Raw genomic sequence first — 25737 nt, 5'->3', positions numbered from 1 at the left:
CCCAGCATCTGGGAAAACAGCCATGCAATCTGAGAGCCTGAGTGTGGGTTGATTGAGGCAATGGATTTGTTTTTGGTCAGAAACTAAATCATAAAATGTATTCTGGAGAATGGAGAATTCTATTTCTTATAGTCTTATATTATAATATATATATTCTTATATAGAATTCCATATTACTTCAGAAATTCCACATTACTTTCATGAGTTTTATAACTTTAGAATCCTCATTTTAACCTTAAAGTGGTGTTCTTTGAGTCTATGAAATTTTTAAAAACCATTTATAAGTATTTCAATATAATAGGTTTCCTTTATAATCCTATGTATTTTATTTTATGCATTTAATAACAATATTTTGAGAAAGGATCCATAAACTTCATCAGGCTGCCAAAGATACCCATGATACAAACAAAGTTGAGAACTCTTGTTTTAGAGAGAAGAAAATGAGCTTATTGTGAGGAGAGACTTGGGTAAGCAGCTTAATGAGCTTAAGTTTCTAAGCATTACTTATCTTACAGAGTTGTTGATCATATTATTAGATGTGTACGTCTTAAGGAATAGCCATGACTGAATCCGCAAGTTAAGAAGATAGAAACTCAGAAAGTAAAAACCCCATAATTAACACTGGAGAACTTAAGACAAACAGGTCTCATTTAGCATCTATATCCCCAAATAACTCTATGGGCCATATATATTACAAATAGTCTTGCAGGCCTGTGGACTCAAGGTCAAGCTATTGGGACCCTATGATACTACGTATGCTTAAACTCATCTGTACTCACTAAAGACAGAAAACACTGTATTATCTATCCATGAGAAAGAAAAGAGAAAAGAACAGAGTGGAGGAGGGGAAGAAAAGATTTAGAAAGGATGAAAGATGAATGCAGTGCTGTGAGCCTGAAATTAAAGGAAAACAAGCTTTGAGCACGAGGGCAAAGGGACTGAAAATTCAGCTGGGGATCATTCTCTCTTTTTCCCAAAATGTATCCAAGGCAAGAACCTCAGCCTATTCAATTCCAGAAACCCAAAAGTGAGGAGACTGAGGGGTCTCAGTCAAACCAGTCTCAGCAAGCTGTGCAATAGTGGAAGAGAGAAGGAGCAAAAAGTGACCATGATTCCTAATAGCAAATAATGGTGAATACCAGAAAATTACCAAAATGTCGATATAGGAAACCTGAATAAAAGCCTAGTAAATAAGAAATAAAAAAGCAGATAGGATACCAATAATAGAAGCATTAATAAAGTTTCAAAGGGATCTTTTAACATAGGATGGAGGAAAATAAATCAAGATAGCTCCAAGGAAAACTGTAATCTTGAGGATTACTAAGAGACCATGGAACAATAGTAATAAACTCAAGATAATTAAAAAAAAAAGAAGCAAAAAATCTTAACATGAATTCAGGAATGATTTTAGGTAGAAATATGAGTTTTCAACACAGATTTTATTTTATTTTTTCCAGGTAAATTTTTTTATTTTTAATATACATTACTTTATGAATCATGTTGGGAGAGAAAAATCAGAGCAAAAGGGAAAAACTATGGGAGAGATAAAAATGGAAAAAGAAGTGAACATAGCATGTGTTGATTTACATTCAGTCTCCTTAGTTCTTTTTCTGAATTCAAGTGGCATTTTCTGTCCAATGTCTTTTGGGATTGTTTTGGAGTACTGAACCAATGAGAAGAAATAAGTCTTTTTTTATGGTACCAATTTATTAAATTTCAGAATTAAATTAGACAAAATATTCATTTCGAAAGAAAACCATATAACATCACTGATGGCTGGGTTTACAAAAAGAAAATGAAAGAATATAGTCCTATCTTTCCCTCAGTGCTTTCTTGCTCTACTACACTTACATAAATTTTATTTTATTTTATTTATTAAAGCTTTTTATTTTTCAAAACTTATGCATGGACAATTCTTCAACATTAGCCCTTGCAAAACCTTGTTTTCCAATTTTCCTCCCCTTCCTCCATACCCTCCCCTAGATGGCAAGTAGCTAATACATGTTAAACATGGTAGAAATATATGTTAAATCCAATATATGCATACATATTTATACAATTATCATGTTACACAAGAAAAATCAAATCAAACCAATAAAAAAAAGGGAGAGAAGCAAAATACAACAACAAAAAGAGTAAAAAATGCTATGTTGTGAACCACACTCAGTTCTCACAGTTCTCTCTCTGGGTATAGATGGCTTTCTTCATCACTAAATAATTGGAACTGATTTGAATCATCTCATTGTTGAAGAGAGCTATGTCTAGCAGAGTTGATCATTTTATAATCTTGTTGTTGCTATATATAATGATCTCCTGATTCTGCTCATTTCACTTAGCATCAGTTCATGTAAGTCTGTCCAGGCCTCTCTGAAATCATCCTGCTGATCATTTTTTACAGAACAATAGTATTCCATAACATTCATATAGCATAATTTATTCAGCCATTCTTCAATTGATAGCCATTCATTCAGTTCCCAAGAACTGTCTTTTATAGTTGAGTTGATCATTGCACATTCGCGCTGTTATTGTGTACAATGAATTTCTGGTTCTGCTTGTTTTGGTTAGCATCAGTTGATGTAAAATTTTTCAGGCCTTTCTAAAATCACCTTGTTCAAGTTTTTTTTTTTTTTTAATAGAATAATAGTATTCCATTATCTTCATATACCACAACTTGTTCAACCATTCCTCAAATGATGGTCATCTATTCCTTTTCCAATTCTTTGCTATACAAAAAGAGATGCTACAAACATTTTTGCAATTGTGAGTCCTTTTCTCAACACAGATTTTAAAAACATGAATAATAGAATAGGAAAAATTGGATACATAATGAAGGATCTCCCTAAAGAATTGGTAGATCAAAGAGAGAGAGAGAGAGAGAGAGAGAGAGAGAGCTGAGAGGGAAAAAAGATTTGGAACATAAAATTACTGAAGCAGAAGAAATATTGATAAAAGGAAAGCAAAAGGCAATAGCTTTTTTAAAAAACATGAATTTTACAGTGTATAAGTCAAAACAACTGAGATTGAAGAACTTAAGAATTATAGGTCTCCCAGAAGAAAGTAAAAAAGTAAAAACAGAAAAAAAAAATCCCCAAGATTACAGGAAATAATACAAGAATTTCTGAATAAAGAAATTTTTTGTTGAGTGAGAGAAACCATAACTCACTATTAGGAAAAACAACATTAACAAATATTTCAAATGTTTCATGTCATTTTTGATGTTTCAAATTTCAAGACATCTAGTGGTTAAATATAGCAATTTCAGTTATAAACTAAAAAAATAAAATTGCAAGTGTCCAGGAGACTTTTAAATATGAAGAGAAGGAATTTCTAAAATACTAAGTTAATACTAAAATTACTTATTTAGGAAGAAAAGGCCCATTATATATATCAGAGGCAGGACTTCTTCATTCTGAAGCCAGCTTTCTATCTACTATACAACATGTATGTACTTTATAATTAAGTATATGCATGTCCAGTGGTCTTTACTTTTAAGTAAGATCCACCAATGCATATTGTCACCAGATAAGGCAAGTTGTGGTAATTCTTAAGATATCTGCCAAGTCAGAAGGTTTCTGACAATGTTTTGATGGACCTTTTAATGTTCTTAGGTGATTAAAAAGTCCCATCAATATGGTTGTGTTCAGTCATTTTCAGTCATGTCTGATTGTTCCCATTTGCAGTTTTCTTGCTAAAGAAACTTTGAGTTGTTTGCATTTCCTTCTCCAACTCATTTTTGAGTAAACTGAGGTAAACAGAGTTAAGTGACTTGCCCAGGGTTACATAACTAGTAAGTTTCTGAAACCAGATTTGAATTCAGGAAGATGAGTCCAGGCCAGGCCCTCTACCCTCAAGTAACATCTAGCTGCTCATCATCAATATAGTTAAAGACTACTAGGAAACGATATGAACTAGGAAGCTATGTTAAAGAACATGAAACTTGATATTTGGTCTCCTTCCAAGGCTAATTAAGTTCCATGGACAGTTTGTTTCCTTTTAAGGAAAAATTAGCCTAATCCATATTGTAGGGAAAGGAAGAAACCTTGGTAGATATTGGTCCTATTTATTGCAAGGTGGGAGTGAATTTTTCCTAACTCCAATATCTGTTTTTTTCACTAAAACCTATCTTTTATGTAATTAGGATTAAAATTGTACTTAAATTTCAGACAGAACATAACCTGGAGTCAGCCCAGCTCCATTTTTTTTTTTCCCTCAGGACTTATGTTGGATGTCTAACTGCTGCACTATAGAAACTTCTCCTTAATACACTGATCATGAGATTCTTAAAAGATGAATATCTATTAGGCTAGAGATAATGTTAGCATTGCTCATTCTGAATCAATAATGATCCTGAATATTTTATCCTTATTAATAATTTTGACTAGTTTTCTATAAAGAACCTAATTAGCATTAATTCTCATTAGAATTTTTTTTCAGTTGATCAAGCCAAGTAGTTTAACTATAAATTAGTGAAAAGACATTTCTTTTCTCTCTTTCTCTCTTGTATAACACGCAGGTAAACAATTGATTTTTACTCAGTTTATTTAATGCTTTGGTATCTTAAGTGCATTTGGTTTTACATGTGTATGCATTTTTATTGGTCAATTTTCAGGGGGCAAAGAAGATGTTGGCTTTGGGAATAACAGGTCCTGAGGGCCACGAGCTGTGCCGTCCAGAAGCTGTAGAGGCAGAAGCCACTCTGAGAGCCATCACCATAGCTAATGCTGTAAACTGTCCACTCTATGTTGTGCATGTGATGAGCAAGTCTTCAGCTAAGATAATAGCTGATGCGAGGAGAGAAGGTACCATTTTATTTCAAATTCAAATTTCAATTCAAAATGAATTTCAGATTCAATCAATAAGCTTTGAAGTTGATGTTGGAATGCCACTTTAAGACTTGTGAAACATTTGAAATTCATCATCTTATTTGGTCCTTTCAATAGCCTCATGGACTAAGTATAGCAGACTTATTCCTATTTCACAAATCAGAAAGTGATTAAATAGATTAAATAATATGGCAAAGGCCAAATTATTAGCAATCGATTTACAAACATTTTTAAAGCACTTACTATGTTCTAGTTACTGTGCTAAGTTCTGGGGCTACAATGAAAAATTGCAAAGAGTTCCTATCTTCAGGAAGTTTATTTTCTAATGGGGGAGACTAAATGTATATAAATAGGTGTATACTATAATATATCCATTATAGATGGAAGAGAATATTTTTTCTTCTTTGTGTATGTATGTATGTATGTATATGTGAGGTAATTGGGGTCATACAGCTAGTAAATGTTAATGTCTAAGGGTGGATTTGAACTCAGTTTCTCTTGACTCCAGGACTGGAGCTCTATCCTCTGAGCTATCTGGTTGCCCCCATGAAGAACTTTTAAGATCAAACAGAGGAGTTTTATTTGATCCTAGGCTTAGGATCATTACTGAGGAGGGAAAAATTTGATTAGATCTTTGCCTTAGGAAAATTACTTTGGCAAGTCTAGAGATTGGAGTAGAAAACAACATGCAGCAAGGAGACTAATTAATTAGAAAAAATATAGCAATAATCTAGGTAAGAGTGGTGAGGGCTTGGACTAGAGTGATATACTCTGAGGGGATTGAAAGTGACCAGTGTGGCAGTTGTGATTGATTAGCTATATAGGGTGAGTGAGGGGTTGAGAACAACATTAATTTATCAGAAAAAGTAGTTCCTTCACTGTTGTTGATTATAGTCCCCATTGGGATCAGTGGTGACCCAGATTTTTTTGAACATTCCTGTGGCTTTAAATGTTTGTCCTTTAAAGCCTTTCACTACCTCTTAATTATCCAAACTTACCTCTTCTACACTTCATTGTTCAGCCAAATTGGCCTTCTTTTTGTTCTTTATGCATGTTCCTCCTATTAATCACATCATCAAAAAGCATTTATTAAGTGTTTACTATGTGCCATAAGTGTTACTATGTGTCAGACACTCTGCTGGATGTTGAGGCTTATCAACACAAAAAATAAAACAATTCCTTATCTCAGTGAACCTAGATTCTCTCATGCCTTTGAGCTGGTGATCCCTCATGAATAATAACAATAACAGTAACAGCTAACATTACAACAATTTAACATTTGCAGAACATTTTACATATGTTGTCTCATTTCTTTCTCATGACAGCCCTGTCAGGGTGGGTGCTATTATTATATCCATTTTTACACATATTGAAACAAAGTAATATGTCTAAAGACATACAGATAGTAAGTAACTGAAGAAGATTCAAACTCAAGACACCTGCTTCCAGTCCAGAGCTCTTGATCTCTGCTGGAGTTTGGGTCTTGCAGCTGTAGTCTTTGAGAAGCAGGCTCACCTCCATGCCAGAGCCAAACCTGAGGGAGCCAGAGAATGGTAATAATTATTGTCAAAATTAGGGTCTGTTGCTTCCAAAGTACATAGAATATTCATTTCCTAACAGAGAACGATATCTTTGGAGCATTGAATGAATCATACAATTTTAGACATGGCCAAAGAGGAAATTTGCTTTGCTTAACTATATGCATCTGTGCTGTAAGAACTTTGTTTTCCTTTTCTTTTTCCCCAGTAAGGGAGGGTAAAGAAAATCAATTTTAGTAAGTTTTTTAAAGTAAAATATTAGCTTCTATTTTATTGAAACAAACCTCAAACAAAGGAATTTCCTATTCTTCATCTCATTATACCAGTGTCTTGTTTAAAGGGTATGCATCATACCATACACAGGGGACAATGATGCCTTTCTATAAACAGTACATATCACTATGTTCCTAGCAGCAGCACTTGATAGTTTCAGATCTTTAATGGATTAAGGAGAGTCCCTTTTTTCAGGGTTTGGTTTTTAGAATGATAAGTTAGAATTTTTCCACCAGATGGCTCTGTTGCCAGCATTATAGAATTAGTCATTCTATAATTACTTACCTTTGCAAGTCATGTACCATATACCATCCTCTGTCAGGTCCACAATGTCAGAATATCATTTAAGAAACAGTAAAATCAGCAGAAATGTCCAGACTTAACCCACCAGCGAGCTGAGGTTTTGACAATGCTGTCAGGAAGCAGTTTCTTGATCTTTTTTTTTCCTTCCTCCCTTGGGACAAAATTCCATTTAGAGTATTATAGAAATCCAAGGAAAAAATTTAGAATATAGGACACTGATAGAAAAGTTATTAAACCTAAATGTGGACCACTAAAAATCTTTCCCCAAATATAAAGTAGCTATAGTTGGGCAGCTGGTGCTGAGTCAGGATAATGTTTGATTTAGAAGCAACATTGTGGCAGGGGTAAGGGGAACATAGAAAATATTTTTAAGAAAGTATTGTTATACTACAAATAATTCAATCTAACTATGATATTGGAAATAACAGGAACAGGCCTATATATTCTCCAAATTTCCCTATTGTTGTTGTTGTTGTTGAGGTTATCATCAACCTCACTCAACTGGGTTTATAACTTCAGTTACCTTGACTCTTTGTTCTCCCTTACTTCAGTCTCATTCATTTGGTTGCTAAGTCTTGTCAATTCTACTTCCTCAAAATCTCTCTGCTCATGCCCGTATCCACTTAGACAAAGTCTACTCTTGTCAATCTTATCACTTCTTTCTTGCTCTTATCAATCACTTCTTTCTTGGACTAGTCCAAGTCCAATTTCTTCCCCTCCAATTTATGTACCACATTGACTGACAAAATAGTCTTTGTAAGATTTAGGTATATACATGTCACTTTGTTGTTAAAAATTTTCAGTGGTTTTCTATTGCTTATAGAAAAGGAAAAAAAAAAAAAACAGAATCCCCTTAACAGGATATTTAAGACCTTCCACAGATGGATTGATTATCCCTTATCTTTATAGCCTTCGTTCATACAATTCCCTTCATGAACTCTATGTTCTAGCTGTTCTCCAAAGTCAGCATGCTATCCTCCCTCTGTGCATGTGCATAAACCATCAAACCTTCTTCTCTCTGCCCTCATCCCCTCTCTTTTTAGACTCCATTCTTACCTCTGCTTCTCAGGATCTTTAGTTTATTTCAAGACTTAACTCAAACACCATTTCCTCCATGAAGCCTTTGATAATTGCCCTCAGTTGTGAGAGCATTTATGTCCTCATTTTCCTCCTCAATCTTCCTTCTTGTTGTTTCCTGTGTTTTGAACATACTAGATGTCTAATGGATATTTGCTGAGTTGAATGAATTTGCTATGGCAATCAGTTACCTCATTTCCAGTTAATTTTGAGCAAAGACAGCCAAGCATCTGAAAAGGGCAGAGGAAGAGGGTTGAAAATGGTTTGAGGCTCTCATAGAGTCACAACAGAGGATGTTTTTGTAGCACAATGGATAGAGAGCTAGCTTTAAAACCAGGATAAACTTCAGTTCAAATCTTCTCTTAGACATTTACTAGTTGTGTGCTCCTGGATAGATCAGTTAATCTCTTCTATCTTCCATTTCCTTCCATGGAAGAATCTAGGTAGCTCAGTGGATAGAACTCTGGGCTACAAACCAGGAAAACTTGATTTGCAAATTTGGACTCCAACATTTCCTAGCTGTGTTGCCTCAGTAACCTCAATTGTATCATGGGAGCAAAAATAGCACCCCCCATAGGGTTGCTGTGAGGATCAAATGAGATAATATTTGTAAAGTGCTGAGTATTGTGCCCAGAACACAGTAGGTTCTTACTATATGCTTTTTTTCCTCCTTTCTCTCCCTCCCTTCACATAGTTGTTGAGAAGATGAAATGAGATACTCCATGTAAAGATTTTTTTTTGGTTATTGTTGTTTTTGCAAACCGTAAAACATTTTATAAGTGCTAAATGTTATATATGTGAGCATGTCATGGAAAGGCATGTTGAACAAAACATCATCTGATTTTGGCCACATTCATTGTCCCGGATGACAGGTCATTTTAGCATTCTTTTGGAATCTGTGGCACAATAATACATATTTATGAATAGTCTCCTCATTCAGAGAGGGATGAACAGCTTAGCCTGAAAAATCAGAACAAGAACTTTGTCAGCCCACAAAGATTTTCACCCACTCATCTTCCCTCCTAAGAGGCACAAAGGATATAAAATAAATGTCAGTGGTTTTCTTTCCTCCTTGTCTAACGTAAATGGTTACTCAGCCTGAGTGTGTGGCTGAATGTCTATTTGCAACCTTGGAAGGAGAGCCAGATAAGTTCAAGGTGGAATCAGCCAGCGGTGCTAAGAAAATCTTGTCTGAGAGGATATTCTGGTCGGTTTCTTTTTGCTGGGATCTCTGTTATTTTAGCTTTAAATTGTGGTAGACAGAAGAAAATGTGAATGAAACTTCTGGCTCTAATCTATCAAATGCTACTGCTTCAATTTACCCCTTTGGGGTGCTGACAGGAAATAGTATTTTTCTATTTTATGCTTGATCCTGAAATCACAAGAAGAATCATATCTCATTTATTTCCCATGTCAAAGACTATCAGAGAGTTGATATAAGCAAACCAAAGAAAACAATTTAAAAAGTGGAAAAGGGGCTGTCTTGGTAAGCAATGGGTGGCCCCTGATTGAATTCTCAAGCTAAAGCTGCATAGAATGCTAATTGAGGGCATTATAGAGGAAACTTTTATTGATAGTTTTATTAATCATTCTGGGAAACCCTGAATCATCTTTCAGTTCTGAGTTCATGATTCAAAAATCACAAATATTGATTTAGGATTACACTAACACTGGAAGTTATCTGGTCAAATTCCCCTGGTTTTACAGATGAGGAAACTGAAGCCTATGGGTGTTAAATGATTGCTTGGCTCAAGGCCACACAGTTAGTAAGTTAAAAAAAAAAGTCAGGACTTGAATCCAGGGCCTCTGGCTTTAAGTTCAGCATTCTTTCTATATCATCATTATTCTTCTTAGAAGACTTTCACCTAAGTAGTACTAACCTCTGATACTGGTACTTAAATTCAAAGGTGGCTAAGTAAAATAGAATTATGATGCCAATAGAAGATTAATCCAGGGAGACTTGTCTTGGCAGTGGATCTTATGCATTTTAGAAGTCAAATTCCAGGAAGGCCTGTGGCTTTAAATTCAAATGGGAGCATGACCTAATTAACAATTGTTTTGTGCAATAATTGTGTCTAATATGCTTATCCTGCTTTTCCTATTCCTACTAAAATACTGGAACATGGTATGACTCTTTCTTTTGATTCCTCCCCTATGCTTCTCAATGTGACTAGCATTTATATAGATTCATTAAATGTCCTTGCTTTCAGTTACTGAGGTCCTAGAATGGGGATATTTTCTAGAAATCTACTCTTTGCTCTGTGTGATCTATGTTTACTATGGTTTTCTTCCTCTCATAATGAACTTCTGACATGTTTTCATAGTGCTGTTCAGTTCAATCTACAAGCATTTATTAAGTACTTTGTACACAACTATCAATTTTATCCACTCAAATGATCCTTCATTCTTTTAAGGTATTGTAGTTTTCATTTAAACTTATCAAATATTCTTTCTGCTAAATCCATTATACTATATATGTGCATTGTAGTTTCTGCTCTCTGTCTGTCTCTGTGGGGGAAAAAAAACCCTTTCAATTTCCTTAGTCTTCCATTTCAGGCAAACTCTTTGCAACCATTTTTCTTATATTCTTGAGAACATTGCAGTGGTGACAAGCAGCCATGGTGTGGGCCTCTGCAGTAGTACTCTCTCCCCTCTGGCAGTCATTGCTTTGGGAATAAGCTGTTTACCCAAGTGAAGTGAATTAACTCTTAGGATTTTCACTTTGTGGATATAATCAAAGTGTGTGTTGCTTCAGTGATGATTTGGTTCTCAGCCTTAGCTTACATAACACAAACTTTCTTTCACATCTAATTTACTCTGCTACTGGATTTTAAGTAATTAACTGTTTCTTGTTCTTTTAATTTTTTAAAAATGAAAGTGTTATGTTTTTAAAAATCTATCTTTAAGCATTCTCCTTATAGGTTTTTTTCCCCTTGGGTCAGACCTACATATTTCATACATCTTTTTCCTCTGTCTTTTATGAATATATCTCTTGGAACCAAAATATCTTCAGAAGAGTACTTCTCAGAATGCTTTTAAAAAGAAAAGAACAACTTTTTAATTGTTGCAGACTTTCTCCCATCTTGATGGGTGGGAGTAGTGGGGGGCTGAGGGGATTGAAGGGTGAGGGGGTGGAGGATGGAAGAGAGAGAGACTGAGAGAAAGAGAAGAGAGAGAGAGAAAAGAGAAAGAGACACAGAGACACAGAAACAGAGACACAAAGAGACAGGGAGACAGAGAAAGAGACAGAGACAGAGAGAGACATATACACATAGAGAGAGGCAGAGATAGACACACAGAAAGAAACAGAAGAGATGAGAGAGACACAGAGAGACAACACAGAAAGAGAGGCAGAGAATGCTCTAAAAGAAACATAATATTTGCTGAGGTACCGGGAGGAGATTATTGATAAAAATCTATCTCTCAAGAGTTGCTGAAACCATTTGAATAGCTAGAGTAATAAGAAAAATATTACAATGAGACAAATAATGAGTAGATAGAGAGTTGGTGTTGAAGATTTAAGGTTTGGAGTCATGATGATGGTCTCTGATATCCAGACTGGGTGACCCTAAACAAATCACTTACATTGTCAGTTCCACAATCACCCTCTAAGATTCTGGGTTTCCAGGTAGATTCTGATCTTTCTTGATAGAGAGAGTTTCTTAGTTGGGAGTCTGATTTACCTATGAAATTACAGGTCCTCTCTGTAAATACAGGAAGAATGGATTAGAACATCTTTGATCATCCCAGTGCTTTATCTGGTAAATGAGCACTAGAATGGAAAATGCTAAAACCTAGCAATAGATATCATGAAGTAGATTGAAACTATTAAAAATACAAAGGAGCATAGATTTAGAACTGGAAAATGGATTTAGAACTCAAGCCAATCCCCTCATCTATACTAACATTATAAAAACAAAATTCAGAAAACAAAATGACTTGCCTGTGGTCAATCAGGTAGAAGAGACAAAATTAGGATGCCACCCCAGATTCTATGACTCCAAAGTTACCATTCTTTATGTAATCTCATGTTGCCCTTGCCCTGAGCTTTGCCAAGGAAGAGAAAGTAGAAAGTACCAGGAGTACTTCCCACTCTGAATTCCACATCCTTTTTTATATGCAACCAATCAATTCTTAGTTATTTATATGGGGTCTAGTCCTCTGATCTATAGATTATTGAAGTCTTTTGTTTCTCCCTTTTCTTGCCTGTTTTTGTTTAGTTTAGTTTTGTTTTTTAGTCCCTTGACAGCTTTTTGGCCTCAGTAATCAGATTTCCTACTTCAAGTAGAAAAAACTAGTGAATTTTCCCAGTTGTTTAGTGTTTCTGAAGGTTTTGATGAAAGGAGGTTGACATTTTCACTAAATGAACAATTGTCAGCCAGTTTTATTCCTCCCTCCACACCTCTCACTGTCTCCATCCTCAGCATTAACTCATGGAAGTGATAGTTGGCTGCACATTCTGAAAAGTGGCCCAAGACATTCTAAGATGGGGAAAGAAGGATGACTGAGAAAATTACCTGTCATCAGATCTCAAAAGAATACTGGCAGGATCTGATCTTTTTAATTCTTGCTGATAGTTATTAAAAGGGTAGAACTTTTGGAACTTTTGTCTTCTATTACCTTGATAGGACAAGTGATTGAATAGAACATGTGATAAGTATCTTTCCTGTGACAAAGCACCCTAGAAAGTACTGAGTTAGCAATTTGGGAAGTGATTGCAAATTAAGTCACTAAGTTCGGCATTGCTCATGTTATTGGGCACTTATTTTAAAAAATAGAGAGAGACGATTTTATCTCCTGTTTTGGGGAATAGCAAGGACACATCAGGGTGATTCTTTTTCATCCATCACAACTTGCCTGTGGTTTTTTCTATTTATGTGTAAAATCTTATGGTACTTTTGCCTATTGTGAAGCTAGAAAACATTCTATTCCTCCTTAATTGATTCAATAGTCCATTTTTCAGGGTGGCAGCTCCAAATCAAGTTTTTCCACAAGTCTCCCATCAAACACCCTCCTCCTATCTCCTCTTTATCTCATGTTATCTTCTCCTTCATTCTAGTCTCAGATGAAAAAGTAGCCTTTCTTCTTGCCAGGAAAAACCCCTCTACATTCACAAATGATCCTATTCCACCCAATCTTCCCTCCCAAAATTTGCCAAAGCTATCATTTCCACATTTTCTACATATTGTATACCTCCTTGCTGCCTACAAACACACCCATGTCTCCATCTTTAAAAAAAATACTCTCATTTCACCTAATCATCCCTCTTAGTTATTGTCCTTTCTTCTTTTCATGTCTGAATTTCTTGAAAAAGCCATCTACAATGAATGTCTCCATTTTATTGCCTCTTACTCTTCTAAAATTTGTGTAGTCTGCCTTCTGAATTTCACCATTTTACTAAAACTACCTCTTCAAAGTTACCAATGATCCTTAATTGTAGATCTAATGGCCTTTTCACAGTCTTCATCCTTCTTGATTTCTATACAACTTTTGACACTGTTGAGCATTCTCTTCTTGATACTGTTTTTAGTCTAGGTTTTCATAACAGTGTTTTCTCCTGCTTCTCTTGTCTGATTGCTACTTCTCAATCTCCTTATGCTGGATCTTCATCTAGTTTGTGCCTAATACCTGTGGATGTTCCCCAAGCCTCTGCCCAGTACCTTCCTCTCTTTCTGTACTATTTTACTTAATCTCATTTGCTCCTAAGAATTCAATGATCTTCTCTAAGCAGACGATTCTCAAATCTATTTTTCCTGTCCTAAACTCTCCCCTGACTTCTAGCCTCATATGTCTGTCTACTAGACTAGATAATCTGTAAGACATCTTAAACTCAATATGTCCGAAACTAAATTCATTATCTTTTTCCTTAAATCCTTCCGTCTACCTAACTTCCCTAACATTGCTGAGGGCACTACAATCCTTCTAATCACCCAGTCTTCATAATTATGTTGTCATTCTGTACATCCCACAATAGAATCTATTGCCATATTTTGTCATTTTCACTTTTATGACATTTCCCATGTATGTTCCTTTCTCTCCATTCATACAGCTACATTCTTAATTCAAATCCCCATTAATCCTCACCTAGATTATTATAATAATTACTTTTCAAATTAAATTAAATACCAGTTTTGAGTCTCTATTTCAATCCATCCTCTTCTACTCATCTGTCAAGGTGATTGTTCTAAAGTATTAGTCTGACCACATCTTTCCCCTTGCTCAAAGAGCTCAAGTGATTTCCTTTTACTTCTGTGATCAAAGATGAAACTTCTCTATTTGGCATTTAAAATTCTTCATAACCTGCCCCCTTCCTCCATTTTCAGTTTTTATATGTATATACCTTTCTCTTCTCCAGTCACTGTAAATCAAGCTACATTAACTTGCAATTCTGGAAAAAAGAATCCTATCTCCTGTCTTCATTCCTTGGACTAGCTATCCTTATACCTAGAATGCTCTCCTTCTACTTCTCTGCTTCTTAAGTTCTCTGGCTTCTTTAAAAACTAGTTCACATCTTACCTTTTGTAGGAAACCTTGGTCCTTCCAGCTGTTAATGCCTTCCACTTTAAAATTATCTTCACATGCTCTGACTACATATCATATATATCTTCATGTTTTCATGTTTTCTCTCTTATTATACATCTTGAGAGAAGGGATTGGAGTTTTTTGCTTTTTTAGTTTTCTTGTTTTGTTTATAGCTTTTCTTTGCATCTCTAGTTTTTAGCATAAAGCCTGGCATATAGGGAGTGCTTAAAAATGCTTGTTACTATGAAGTAAATAATATGTTCCTCCTTAGTGTGAGTTAAAAATCAAGACTCCTAAGTGACTGTGGAGGCAGAATGTTTCATATATAGTCAGCATGGTCATTAGACTGCTTGTTTGGGGCTTTACTGTTTTTCAGTAAAGTATTCAGTTCTAGGGACAGGGGGAAAGAGATAGGATGATTATATTCAGAATTTACTAATTTTAGCTCACTAGTGAATTTAGAATGATTGAAAAACAATAGGCACCAAAACCTATTTTTCACAATGGTCACTCCTCTTTCAGCAAGCCAGAGAAAGACCACTGAATCACAGATTTTAAAGAGACCTCAGAGATCACATGATTTCCAGTTTCCTTATCCTCTTGGTCACTCTCTTTTTAGACACAGCATAGAGGATATCAATGGTATCATTTTCTTTGCATGGAATAGGAAACAGACACAAAGACATAAAAGAATTTGTCATAAATGAGTAACAATTTTGACAGCTGGACGCTATATGCTTTCTCCTCTCCAGAGTGCTACATTTACTTCTGGGATCTAGGAATTCTGGCTAGCTACTATTAGCAAAACAATATGAGATAGTGGATAGAATGTAGAGGTTGCATCAGGGAAATCTTTGTTCAAATCCTACCTCTGATACTTACATATCCATACAGCCAAATTATTTCAGTCAATAAACATTAGTAGCAATTAACATTTATTATTAAAGTTATTTGATTTCTCTACTTTTAGGCAACTTCCTTGGATTTACATACTAAGAAATAGAGGGCTTGCCATGGTGCATTGGTGCAGGGTTATCATACCAATAGTTCTCCATACTGATAAAATCACAGATTTTACTTACTTTTAATTAAAACTGGCATTTGAGTAAACCAAGTAGTCAAGCCAGTGTCTTCCTATAGATTACCCTTATTCTACTTCAGCTTAGAGGATTTAGTGCAAGGGTCAGTTAACAACTGTATTTTAAAATGTAAAAAAAAATCTAAGCTAGGAAATCATCCAAAAACAAAGGGCCTGCTTTGTTCACAGGGGTAGTTTGTTAGCCCATCATCCAGTGGATAACCATGAATGTTAACCAGAAGTAGAGCCTGGATTTCAAATAAAAATTCATTTTATAGCTATACTTTTATATCTTTGATAAGCTTTCATTCTATGTGCTCTCGGAAGTTTGTATGACAATGATAGGGGGGTTTCATGGATTACAATCAATAGTATCATATGGTCAAAAATCTAATTCAATCTTGACTTCCTTAAGAGATAAGATAGAGAGGTTATTGTCATTGGATAATAGCTCCAGAGCTAGAAAGAATCTCAGACCTATTTAGCTCAACACCCCTATTTTGTGGATGGGGAATCTGAAGCCAAGTTAAATGGCATAGTAGATAGAACACTAGCTCTGGAAGTAGGTAAACCTGAGTTCAAATCCTGCCTTGGCAATTTACTGTAGGGCAGCTAGATGATATAGAGTACCACCCCTGAAGTCAAGAGGACCTGAGTTCAAATTTGACCGCAGATAGTAACTGTGTGTGACCTAATTGCCTTGCCATAAATAAATAAAATTAAAAAAAAACTTAATTCATTTCTAAAATGATAATAGTAGCATCTACCTGCCAGGATATTATGCACATGAAATAATATTTGGAAAGTACTTTGAAAACCTTAAGGTGCAAATACTGCTAGCAATTTAAGATAGACAGTCAATACTGCTAGCAATTCAGGATAGATAGTCAAGGGACTTGATTAGCCTGTGGGTTGGTCACACAGTTACCAGAGGCAGGATTTGAACCCAGGGCATCTGACTACAGTCATTTGGGTTTTTTCCCCCTATCATACCATACTACCTAGCTAGCATGCAAGATCCTTCTATAATAGGCCACATCTGGAATATTATATTCCACTCTGGGCACCACAACTTAAAATCACTGTTAAAAATGAATGGTAGAGTATGCAGAAGAGAACTTTAGTTAATGCCATTGAAGGATAGACTAAAGACATTGAGGATATTTAGCATGCTAAAGAGAAAATCCAAAGGGGACATATTTGTATTCATGTATTTCAAGAGCTAGCACATGGAAGAGGGGATTTAAACTTGTTTTGTTTGGCCTCAGAAGGCAGAGTCAGGAGAAACAGATGGAAGTTGCAGAGGAGAGAGTTTAGGTTGAATCCTAGGGAAAGCTTCTTCACAGTTGTTGTTCAGTTGTTTTTCTAGTTGCCTCAGACTCTTCATGACTCCAGTTAGGGTTTTCTTGGCAATGATACTGCAATGATTTGCCATTTCCTTCTCCAAACTATTTTACAAATGAGAAAACTGAGGCAAACAGGTTAAGTGATGTGCGCAGGATCACACAGCTATAAATGTCTGAGGCGAGATTTGAATTCAAGAAGATGAGTTTTCCTGACTCAAGGCCTGGTGTTCTATCCACTGAATCATCTCGATGCCTTTTACAATAAACAGTGGCCAAAATGGACATGGCCTGCCTCAAGAAGTGGTAAACTTTCCCTTCCCTTCAAATAGGTACTGGATGACCACTTACCTGCTGTATTGTTCCTTTCAGATGACTTCCAGGTAGAGGCTGGATGCCGAGATCTCTTTCATTTCTAAAATTCTTGTGTGAATCTGTATGTGACATAAACCTCTGTCTGAGTATGCATCCCTGGCTAAGATTTTATTATCAATGGATGATATTTTTTTTGCTAGTGTTGAATAGTTTAGCTGTTATTGTTATTGTTAGCTGTTCATGTTTAAAGGAGAGTTCTCATTGAATTTATAAGCATCCTTCTTCTCCAGGGAGAACCTGTCTGAAAAAGAATAATAACATTTACCAAGATGTAACCAATTAGAATTTTATATCTCTGATGTTATGAAATGTACTTCCTCAAATGTAGTTAAATGCAGAAAGTATATGCATGAATGGATTTTAATCCCCTCTCCCCTTCTTTTTTCCTCAAGGCGAAAGAATAGCATACTCAACATTTAAGTGCTGATGAAACTTTTGTACTTTTCAGGAAAGGTGGTCTTTGGGGAACCTATAGCCGCTGGTCTTGGAACAGATGGGACTCACTATTGGAATAAAGAATGGCATCATGCTGCCCACCATGTCATGGGACCCCCGCTAAGACCAGATCCTTCAACTCCTGATTTCCTTATGAATCTACTGGCTAAGTAATTATTCAAAAGAAGTCATAAATACTGAGACCATGTAAATTGGTAGAGTGGAGGCAGCAGGATGGAGTAGGGAAGATTTGGAGTCAGAAGAACTTAGTGCAAATTTTACCATTGTTATTCTACTAATTATCTTTCTAACCTTGGCCAAATCCCTGAATCTCAATTTCCTCAGCAATAAAACGAAGAGACAATTACATCTCTCATGCTCCTTCCACTCTAACCTCTAAGTAGTTAAGTACTTACCATGTGAGAATACAACAAAAAATGAAGTCTTCTTGCTCAAAGAGCTTACATTCTACTAGATCATAAGAGGCAGCAAGGGAAGATTTTGGGGAAAAGACAGGGTAGATCATAAGAGACAAATGAGTGATATAATGGATAGAGTTGAGAATAACATCTGAGTTAAAATCTGGCTTCAAACACATACTAGCTGTATGAGACTCTGGGCATGTCACTTTTGATTCTGTCTACCTCAGTTTCCTCAAAGACAAAATGAAAATAAACAATAGCACTTATCTACCAGTGTTGTTGTGAGTATCAAATGAGATATTTGTAAAGTGCTTAGCATAGTGAGTAGCATAGAATAATATTTAATAAAATATTTATTCCTTTCCTTTATATAAGTTCTATCCAGGTTCTTAGTTAGTATACCAGATGTAGGTTGGAAGGGACTGTGTTTTCCAACTGCAATAGATTAGATACTTTTATTTCTCCTCTTTGAATATCACAGGTTTCATCTGTTTTAGTTTGCCCCTATGGTGTTTGGAAAATCAACTTGGCTGGGGAAGACCTCCTTTTAGAATTCTTACATTGATATACTCTCACATCCACTCTGAATTAAAAGGAACCAAAGTATCTATTAATGACTTGCTCCATTTTAATTTTGTTTGTATATCCCTTTCTATTTACTTTTTATTCACTAGCTAGAGGTTTTTTAACTGAGATACAAACATCCCTTTCAGGGAATTTGTGAACTTGGATGGGGAAAAAAATACATCTGTATTTTTAGTTAATAATTTTTGACAATTAGCATTTCCTTAAAATTTTTAAACACATTATCCAGAGAAGGATTCCCTGCATTTTACTGGATACATAATGAAGAATCCCTGAGCTAAAAATTCTTCATAGTAGTTTATTGTCAAAATGTGTGTGAATTTTTCATTTCTAATAATACTAATCCTTTCCATTTATTTAGATCTTTACAATTTTCCAAAGACTTTCACACAGATATTTTTTTCATTTCATTTTTACCACAATCAACTAATCTAATCAATTAGTATTTATTAAGAGCTAATGTGTGCTAGGCACTATACTAAACTATAAACTAAACATATATACTGGGGATTTTTGTACAAAGAAACAATCCCCATTTGAAAGAAGTCTCCATTCCAGTGGAAGAGAAAACAAAGAAGAAAAGGTGAAGAGAATAAGCATTTATTAAATGCCTACTGTATGTCGCACTAAGCACTTAAGTGCTTAACAACTTGAACAAGAATGCATCTAAGTATATAAAGAATAAATACAAAGAGAATAAACAGAACAAGTATAAAGACAATGAACATTTGCATATGTATATATATGTGTACATATTTTAGTTCTGAACCTAAAGTATACACACACACACACACACACACACACACACACACATACACACACACATACACACGCACACATATACTTTATATATAAGGTAGTTTTGGAGGGAGAGCACAGGCAATTGGGAAGAATCCAGAAAATCTATATCAGTACAAAAGATGATGCTATGATAAATATGGAAATATGTTTAGAAGAATTGTACATGTTTAACCTCTATTGGATTACTTGCTGTATAGGGGAGGGGTATGGGGAGAAGGATGGAAGAAAAATTTGGAACACAAGGTTTTGCAAAAGTGAATGTTGAAAACTATCTTTGCATGTATTTTGAAAATAACCTATTATTTTAAAATATTAAAATTATTTTATATGTAATTGAGAAAAAATAAAATTAGAGAAATATATAACTTTAAAAAAGATAATCCTAGAGCTGTATATATATATATATATATATATATATATATATATATATATTTTTTTTTTTTTTTTTTGGCAAGGCAATTGAGGTTAAGTGATTTATCTAATATCACACAGCTAGTAAGTGTTAAGATTCTGAGGTTTGATTTGAACTCCAGGAGTTCAGGACTTCAGGAGTAGAGTTCTACCCACTGAGCCATCTAACTATTCCTAGAGTTGTATCTTAGAGGAAGAAAGATACTCACCAAATATAAGAATTGGAAGGGACTGATGGCATAAAGTTGACAAAATTGACAATATTATCTCCAGTTTTCATATGAAGAAGCTAAAGTGGAGAGAATTTATTTGAGTTTCCTGAAACCATGCAACTGAAAATGAATAGAGGTGAGGCAAGAGTTCAGGGATTCTAATTCTAAGCTCAGTGTCTATTTCATTTCTATTTCATTGTGCTTTTCTCAACAGGACTTTCTAAAAGGGTGACATATAAAAGGAAAAGATAAAATTCAGAACTAAAAGATGGATAATTATGTTCTTGGTGAAGCTTAGCATTTGCAGTTTAGTTTTTTTGGGAAAAAAAAAACCAAAGTTTTAACTTAGTTTCCCTCAGAAAGAGGAAAACTCTGGACAGGATCACTGGGATAAGGTCCTTGAAAGTTCCAGTTTCTATGTCTCCTCATTCCTATATCTTGTTTATTTTCAGTGATGATCTTACCACAACTGGGACAGACCACTGCACTTTCAACACCTGCCAGAAAGCACTTGGGAAGGATGATTTCACCAAGATCCCTAATGGGGTCAATGGAGTTGAGGATCGAATGTCAATCATATGGGAAAAGGGTGTGGTGAGTTTCATGAAATAACGCCCCAGCCAGCCCTTGCCCTCCAGCCTATGGCTCAGAGACAAGAGTATATTAAGCCTTCCAACAGAGAAGTCTTCTACTAGTTTCTCCAGGGGAGGTTGAAAATTAGCTCTCTCTATTATAGGGAAAGCTAGAACATAGCTTTCCCTCTTTTGCACAGCTTGGGGCTCTAGTGCCTCATCATGCAGAGCTGTTAGAAGTTAATGAAACTAATTATAAGCTAAGTATGTTAAAATCTGAGTTTATAGGACCTTTCAGCCTTGGTTTTTAGAACCATTAAATTCTAATATGTCATTGGAATAAAGACAAGAAATAACAAAACAAGGCTCAAATGAAACTTATTCCTCACAATAACACTATCTTTCAGGAAACCCACAGAGATGGCCTTTGGGACTCATGGAGTCTATGACTCGCAGTTTTAAAATTATTGTCTGCAGACACATATAAGTGATTGAACCCATCCTCAGAGTATAAAGTCTCATTCCAGAGATTTAAAAACAACAAATACCAGGTTTTCATCATTCTAAGTCCAGTGCTCTAGTTATTCCATCTCCTAGTGACCGTATAGTGTTGCTAACAAAATGGGAATGATTTAAACTATTTTCACCTAAGTGGCCCTTCAAGGGACATGTCCCAATGACCCTCCCCAATGTTTTCCCTTCTCCTGAGCCATTTTGGCAAAGTCTAAACTGGGGAAATGCTAGTGTATTCTATGTACAGTGACAAGTTTTCCACATTAGAAAAAATATAACGGGATGAGGGAGAAGGATATTTTTTCCTAGTGAGTTGGAATGTTTATGGCTCTTGGTGAAGGAGGCAGATACATAGTGAAGTGGATAGAGCACTGGGTTTGGAGTCAGGAAGATCTGAATTCAAATCTAGGCTCAGACACTCACTACCTATGTGACTTTAAGTGAATAACTTTACCTCATTTTCCCTTAGTTTCCTCAGCTGTAAAATAGGGATAATCAAAGCACTTACTTCCCAAGGTTGTTGTGGAGATCAAATGAAATATTTGTAAAGTAGAGAGTCTGGCACATAATAAGCACTTAATAAATGTTTATTTCCTTCCTTTATAGTCCCTTCAATTGTTGACTGCAAGAACAACTTAACTAATGTTCTTCTTCTTCTTCCTCTGCCTCCCTCTAATTTTATAAAGACTGCCACCCTTTTCTTTGCTGTTGTCATGACAACATCATTTTTTTTTATTATGACCAACTTTAACTGTGTGACATAATTCCTATTTGTAGATTATTTTTCACTGATGCCATTTTAATTTGGCTGCTCCTTGATAACAACCAGGGAATGACCTCATTTTCATCAGGACTGTGCCTCTGGCTCACTGTGTAGCATGGATGATGTCTAAGGTCTCTGGTTGGAAAGGAAGCCTAACTATGTTTTGTGTTTTAAGAACTTTTCTCAGAAGCATGTCAGCATGTCAGTATCTTCTTTTTATGGTTTTTCCCATAGATTGATGAATTGTCCCTGTTACTTTAGGGGATATAGCTGTCTGAACCGTGATTGTACTCTTTAATAGATATTGGGCTTGCAAGAAAAAGGCTGGGCCTTCCTAAAACATGAGTCATGGAGAAATATTATATTTTTTTAATCAGAGGAAAGAGGATTTCAGCCATCCTCATTGATTGAATTACAAGGAAATGATCATTTTAATAAAAATGCAAAATATTTCCAGCACAGGGACTACAGATGTTATTACTCATGCTTAGCTGACTACAGATGCAATTTCATTATGATTTTGGTAAATATGGAAGACAGTGAAATCACTTTTTTCTAAACTAATATTCTTTATATGCCCAAAACACAGGATTAATCAGTGTGGGCACTCATTGCACCATCTCAGATCTCAACCTTTTAATGCCATAATACACTGTGGTGTTGTTATTGGTGGAGGGTTTTGTATGTTTCCACGGTCAAAAAAATCTATCACTCAATATCTAATCTGATGAATGAACCTCTCTGGGCTTAATTAGGGTGACTGATCCTCAGATTTCAGAGGTGAAGTTAGTTTCTGGGCCTATGTTGGAACTTTACTAACTTGATATTAGAGTATCCTTTCCTTCCCCAGCTCATTTTATAGGGAAGAAACTGAGGTAGACAGGATTATGTGATTTGTCCAGGGTCATACACCTATTAAGTGTCTGAGGCCAGATTTAAATTCAGGAAGAGTTGTGTTGACAGAATCATCAAGAACTTAGAGTAGCATCCATGACATTAAGGGGTACCCAAAAAAGGATTTACATGGAAAGAAGGCCTGGACATTGACTCAGAAAGCTCAAGATCTTTGATCTTTGCACATGGTTGTACTTAGGGAACCATTTATGACATAGCAAAAATCAAAATAAATTTTGAGCTCAGAAGATCTGAGTTCAAATCCCAGTTTAGCTCTTATGTGCGGTTTCTTTGAGTAAATTTAGAGGGTTAGAGTATATAACCTTTAATATTGAAAATTAATTTTGAGGTGCTTATTGGTTTCCATTATTTGGATCATGTTACAGTTATTTGAGACCAATTAATAGACCAAAATAGATTGAGCAGTATAGCATAAGATATTAGATACAATATAGATGGTTAATTGGAGCCATAGATAGAACACTAGATATATAATCAGGAAGATTTGAATGTGAATCCTACCTGAGATACTTAATAACTGTGTGACTCTGGACACAACAGTTAATGACTTCTACTCTCAGGTTTCTCCTCTGTAGAATGGGGATAATAACTGTTGCTATCTGTACAGGGTTGTTAGGGGTTCCAATGAGATAACATAGGTAAAGTGCTTTGCAAATCTTAAAGGTATTTATAGTAATACTCTCAAGGCCACATATTTTTGTTTATAGATTGTTGTCATATTTCCTTATTGTAATGATTTTTTTCTTTTTAAATTATATTATAGCATAGTGGCAAAATGGATGAAAACCGATTTGTTGCTGTTACCAGCTCTAATGCTGCTAAAATCTTTAATCTCTACCCAAGGAAAGGAATAATTGCCATAGGATCTGATGCTGACATTGTTATTTGGGACCCAAAAGCAACAAGGTAAGGTACAAGGCCACATACTTCTGAGCTTTGAGGGGGACCAAGAAAAGGAGTTATTCTCCACGATTTAACCAACCATTCAAGCATTTATGAAAAGCCTACTATGTTCCTAGCACAAAGTTAAGCAATATGGAGTCAAAAACAAAACCAGCTCCTGTCCTCAAGTGACTTAAATTCTACTGCAAGGATTCAACATGTTCACAAATAAATAATTCAGAACATGTAAAAAGTAAATACAAAGTGATTAAGGGGAAGAGAGAAAGTGGCCCTACATAGACAAATCAGGAAAGAATTCTAGAAAGAGATGATGCTTGATCTGAACTACTAAGGGATGGTGATCTTCAAGGAAGCAGAGAGAAAAAAATAGAGAGGAGCAAATCAGATTTGAAGGGCAGATTTTATAAAGGTAGGAGGTGAGAGATGGCATGTCCTGTGTACCTTGCAAATTTATAAAAGAATTAGATTGTATGGGACCATTTTCTATCACTTAATGTGTAGAGGTCTCAGATACTTCTGAGACTTACATTAGAAGGAATATATACAGAAAACTTAGGCATGTTCATTTATATTTTATTGACTAAAACAAATGTTCTAGGCCACTTCTCAGAAATCAATTGTATATGAATACCATTTGTGATTTAACCAAAGACCTAGAGTACAAATGATAGAAATGTGAAGAATTAAGAACAGTAATAAATTGGAAGTGACTTTGTAGGATCATTCTTTTCATTTTTATTTTTTGGGTGGATGAGGAACTGAGGCCCATAACAATTGTGACTTTCCTCAGGTTTCACAAATAATATGTAATACAGCCAATTTGGGTAACTGTAGTAGTGGCTCCATTATACTTTCTTGCCTTTTTTTTAAAAAAAGAAGCTAAACTGGAAACTGGGCATTTGAAATAATTATATCCAAAATGGCACAGTAGAAATTACATTCAGTTTACTCCTAACAGGGGCTAAATTTACCACTTGGATTCTTCAACCAAGAATTCCCTGTGCACACCAGCTTTTCTTTTCTAATTTCCTTTCTTCTATAATAATATTGGAGACCTGTACACAGTTCACTTAACTGAGGAAACCATGGAATAGGGAATATAGCTTTGTTAACTTATCTAATTAAGCATTTAACAAACGGAATAATCATGGAGAAACATTTTTCAGGTGCTAATTTAGTGCCTTGTTATTGCTAGAAAGAAAGTTAGAAATATTTCAACAAATTTTGTATAAATAAGTATGGGACCTAACAATGGTAGGTTCTACCATTATTAAGTAAAAAACCTCCATGGCCCCCAGTTTCCTCATCTAAAAATTAGGATGATGATTTGGATGACCTCTGAGGTTTTGTTCAGTTCTGGATCTATGATTCTATGAATGGCTGTTGTGAGTGATACTATAATAGGCGCTATGAAATATAACAAAGAAATAGAAAAAAAGGTACCTATTTCCCAAAGAACTTGCTATTGAAATCCTATTGTTAGAGTATAGCATTGGGATCTACTTTACATAGTTGATTGAGGGGTGAGAGTAGTGACATCATAATTTATCTGATTAACTTAACAAAGTAGGTCCATGTTTGCCTGAAGATAACATCTAGACTTTGAGGCAAAACAATACAAGACATTCTCTTTTGACAGAATACCTCTTTAGATCTACTATGAATAGAGATCAGAACATGACTAAGTGGGAAGACCATGCAAATTCGAAAGAGAAAATTTGGAATTGAATTCTGACTGTTGTTTACTAACTAAGCAACTCTGCATAAATCTGGTCACTTATCTTCTCTGGGCTGCAATATTTTCTCAAACAATAAATGAAGAGTTCAAACCATTTGGTCTCAAGGAACATTATATACATTACAACTCACACAT

At 35.3% G+C, this 25737-nt stretch overlaps 1 protein-coding gene across 5 annotated transcripts in view; it reads left to right on the top strand.

The window, feature by feature from the left end:
- Nucleotides 1-25737, top strand: part of DPYS (dihydropyrimidinase) — a 136378-nt gene that overhangs the window by 56459 nt on the left and 54182 nt on the right. For all 5 annotated transcript variants that reach the window (XM_031947107.1, XM_023496447.2, XM_023496448.2 and 2 more), the window contains 4 exons: nt 4610-4799; nt 17781-17937; nt 20651-20792; nt 23725-23867. In XM_031947107.1, the coding sequence (XP_031802967.1) occupies nt 4610-4799; nt 17781-17937; nt 20651-20792; nt 23725-23867 (632 nt within the window). The remainder of the gene's footprint in view (nt 1-4609; nt 4800-17780; nt 17938-20650; nt 20793-23724; nt 23868-25737) is intronic.

This window comes from Sarcophilus harrisii, chromosome 1 (genome assembly GCF_902635505.1).
Source record: "Sarcophilus harrisii chromosome 1, mSarHar1.11, whole genome shotgun sequence".
Lineage (NCBI taxonomy): Eukaryota > Metazoa > Chordata > Mammalia > Dasyuromorphia > Dasyuridae > Sarcophilus > Sarcophilus harrisii.
The sequence above is the reverse complement of the archived record's forward strand: the minus strand, read 5'-3'. Positions and strand labels throughout refer to the sequence as shown.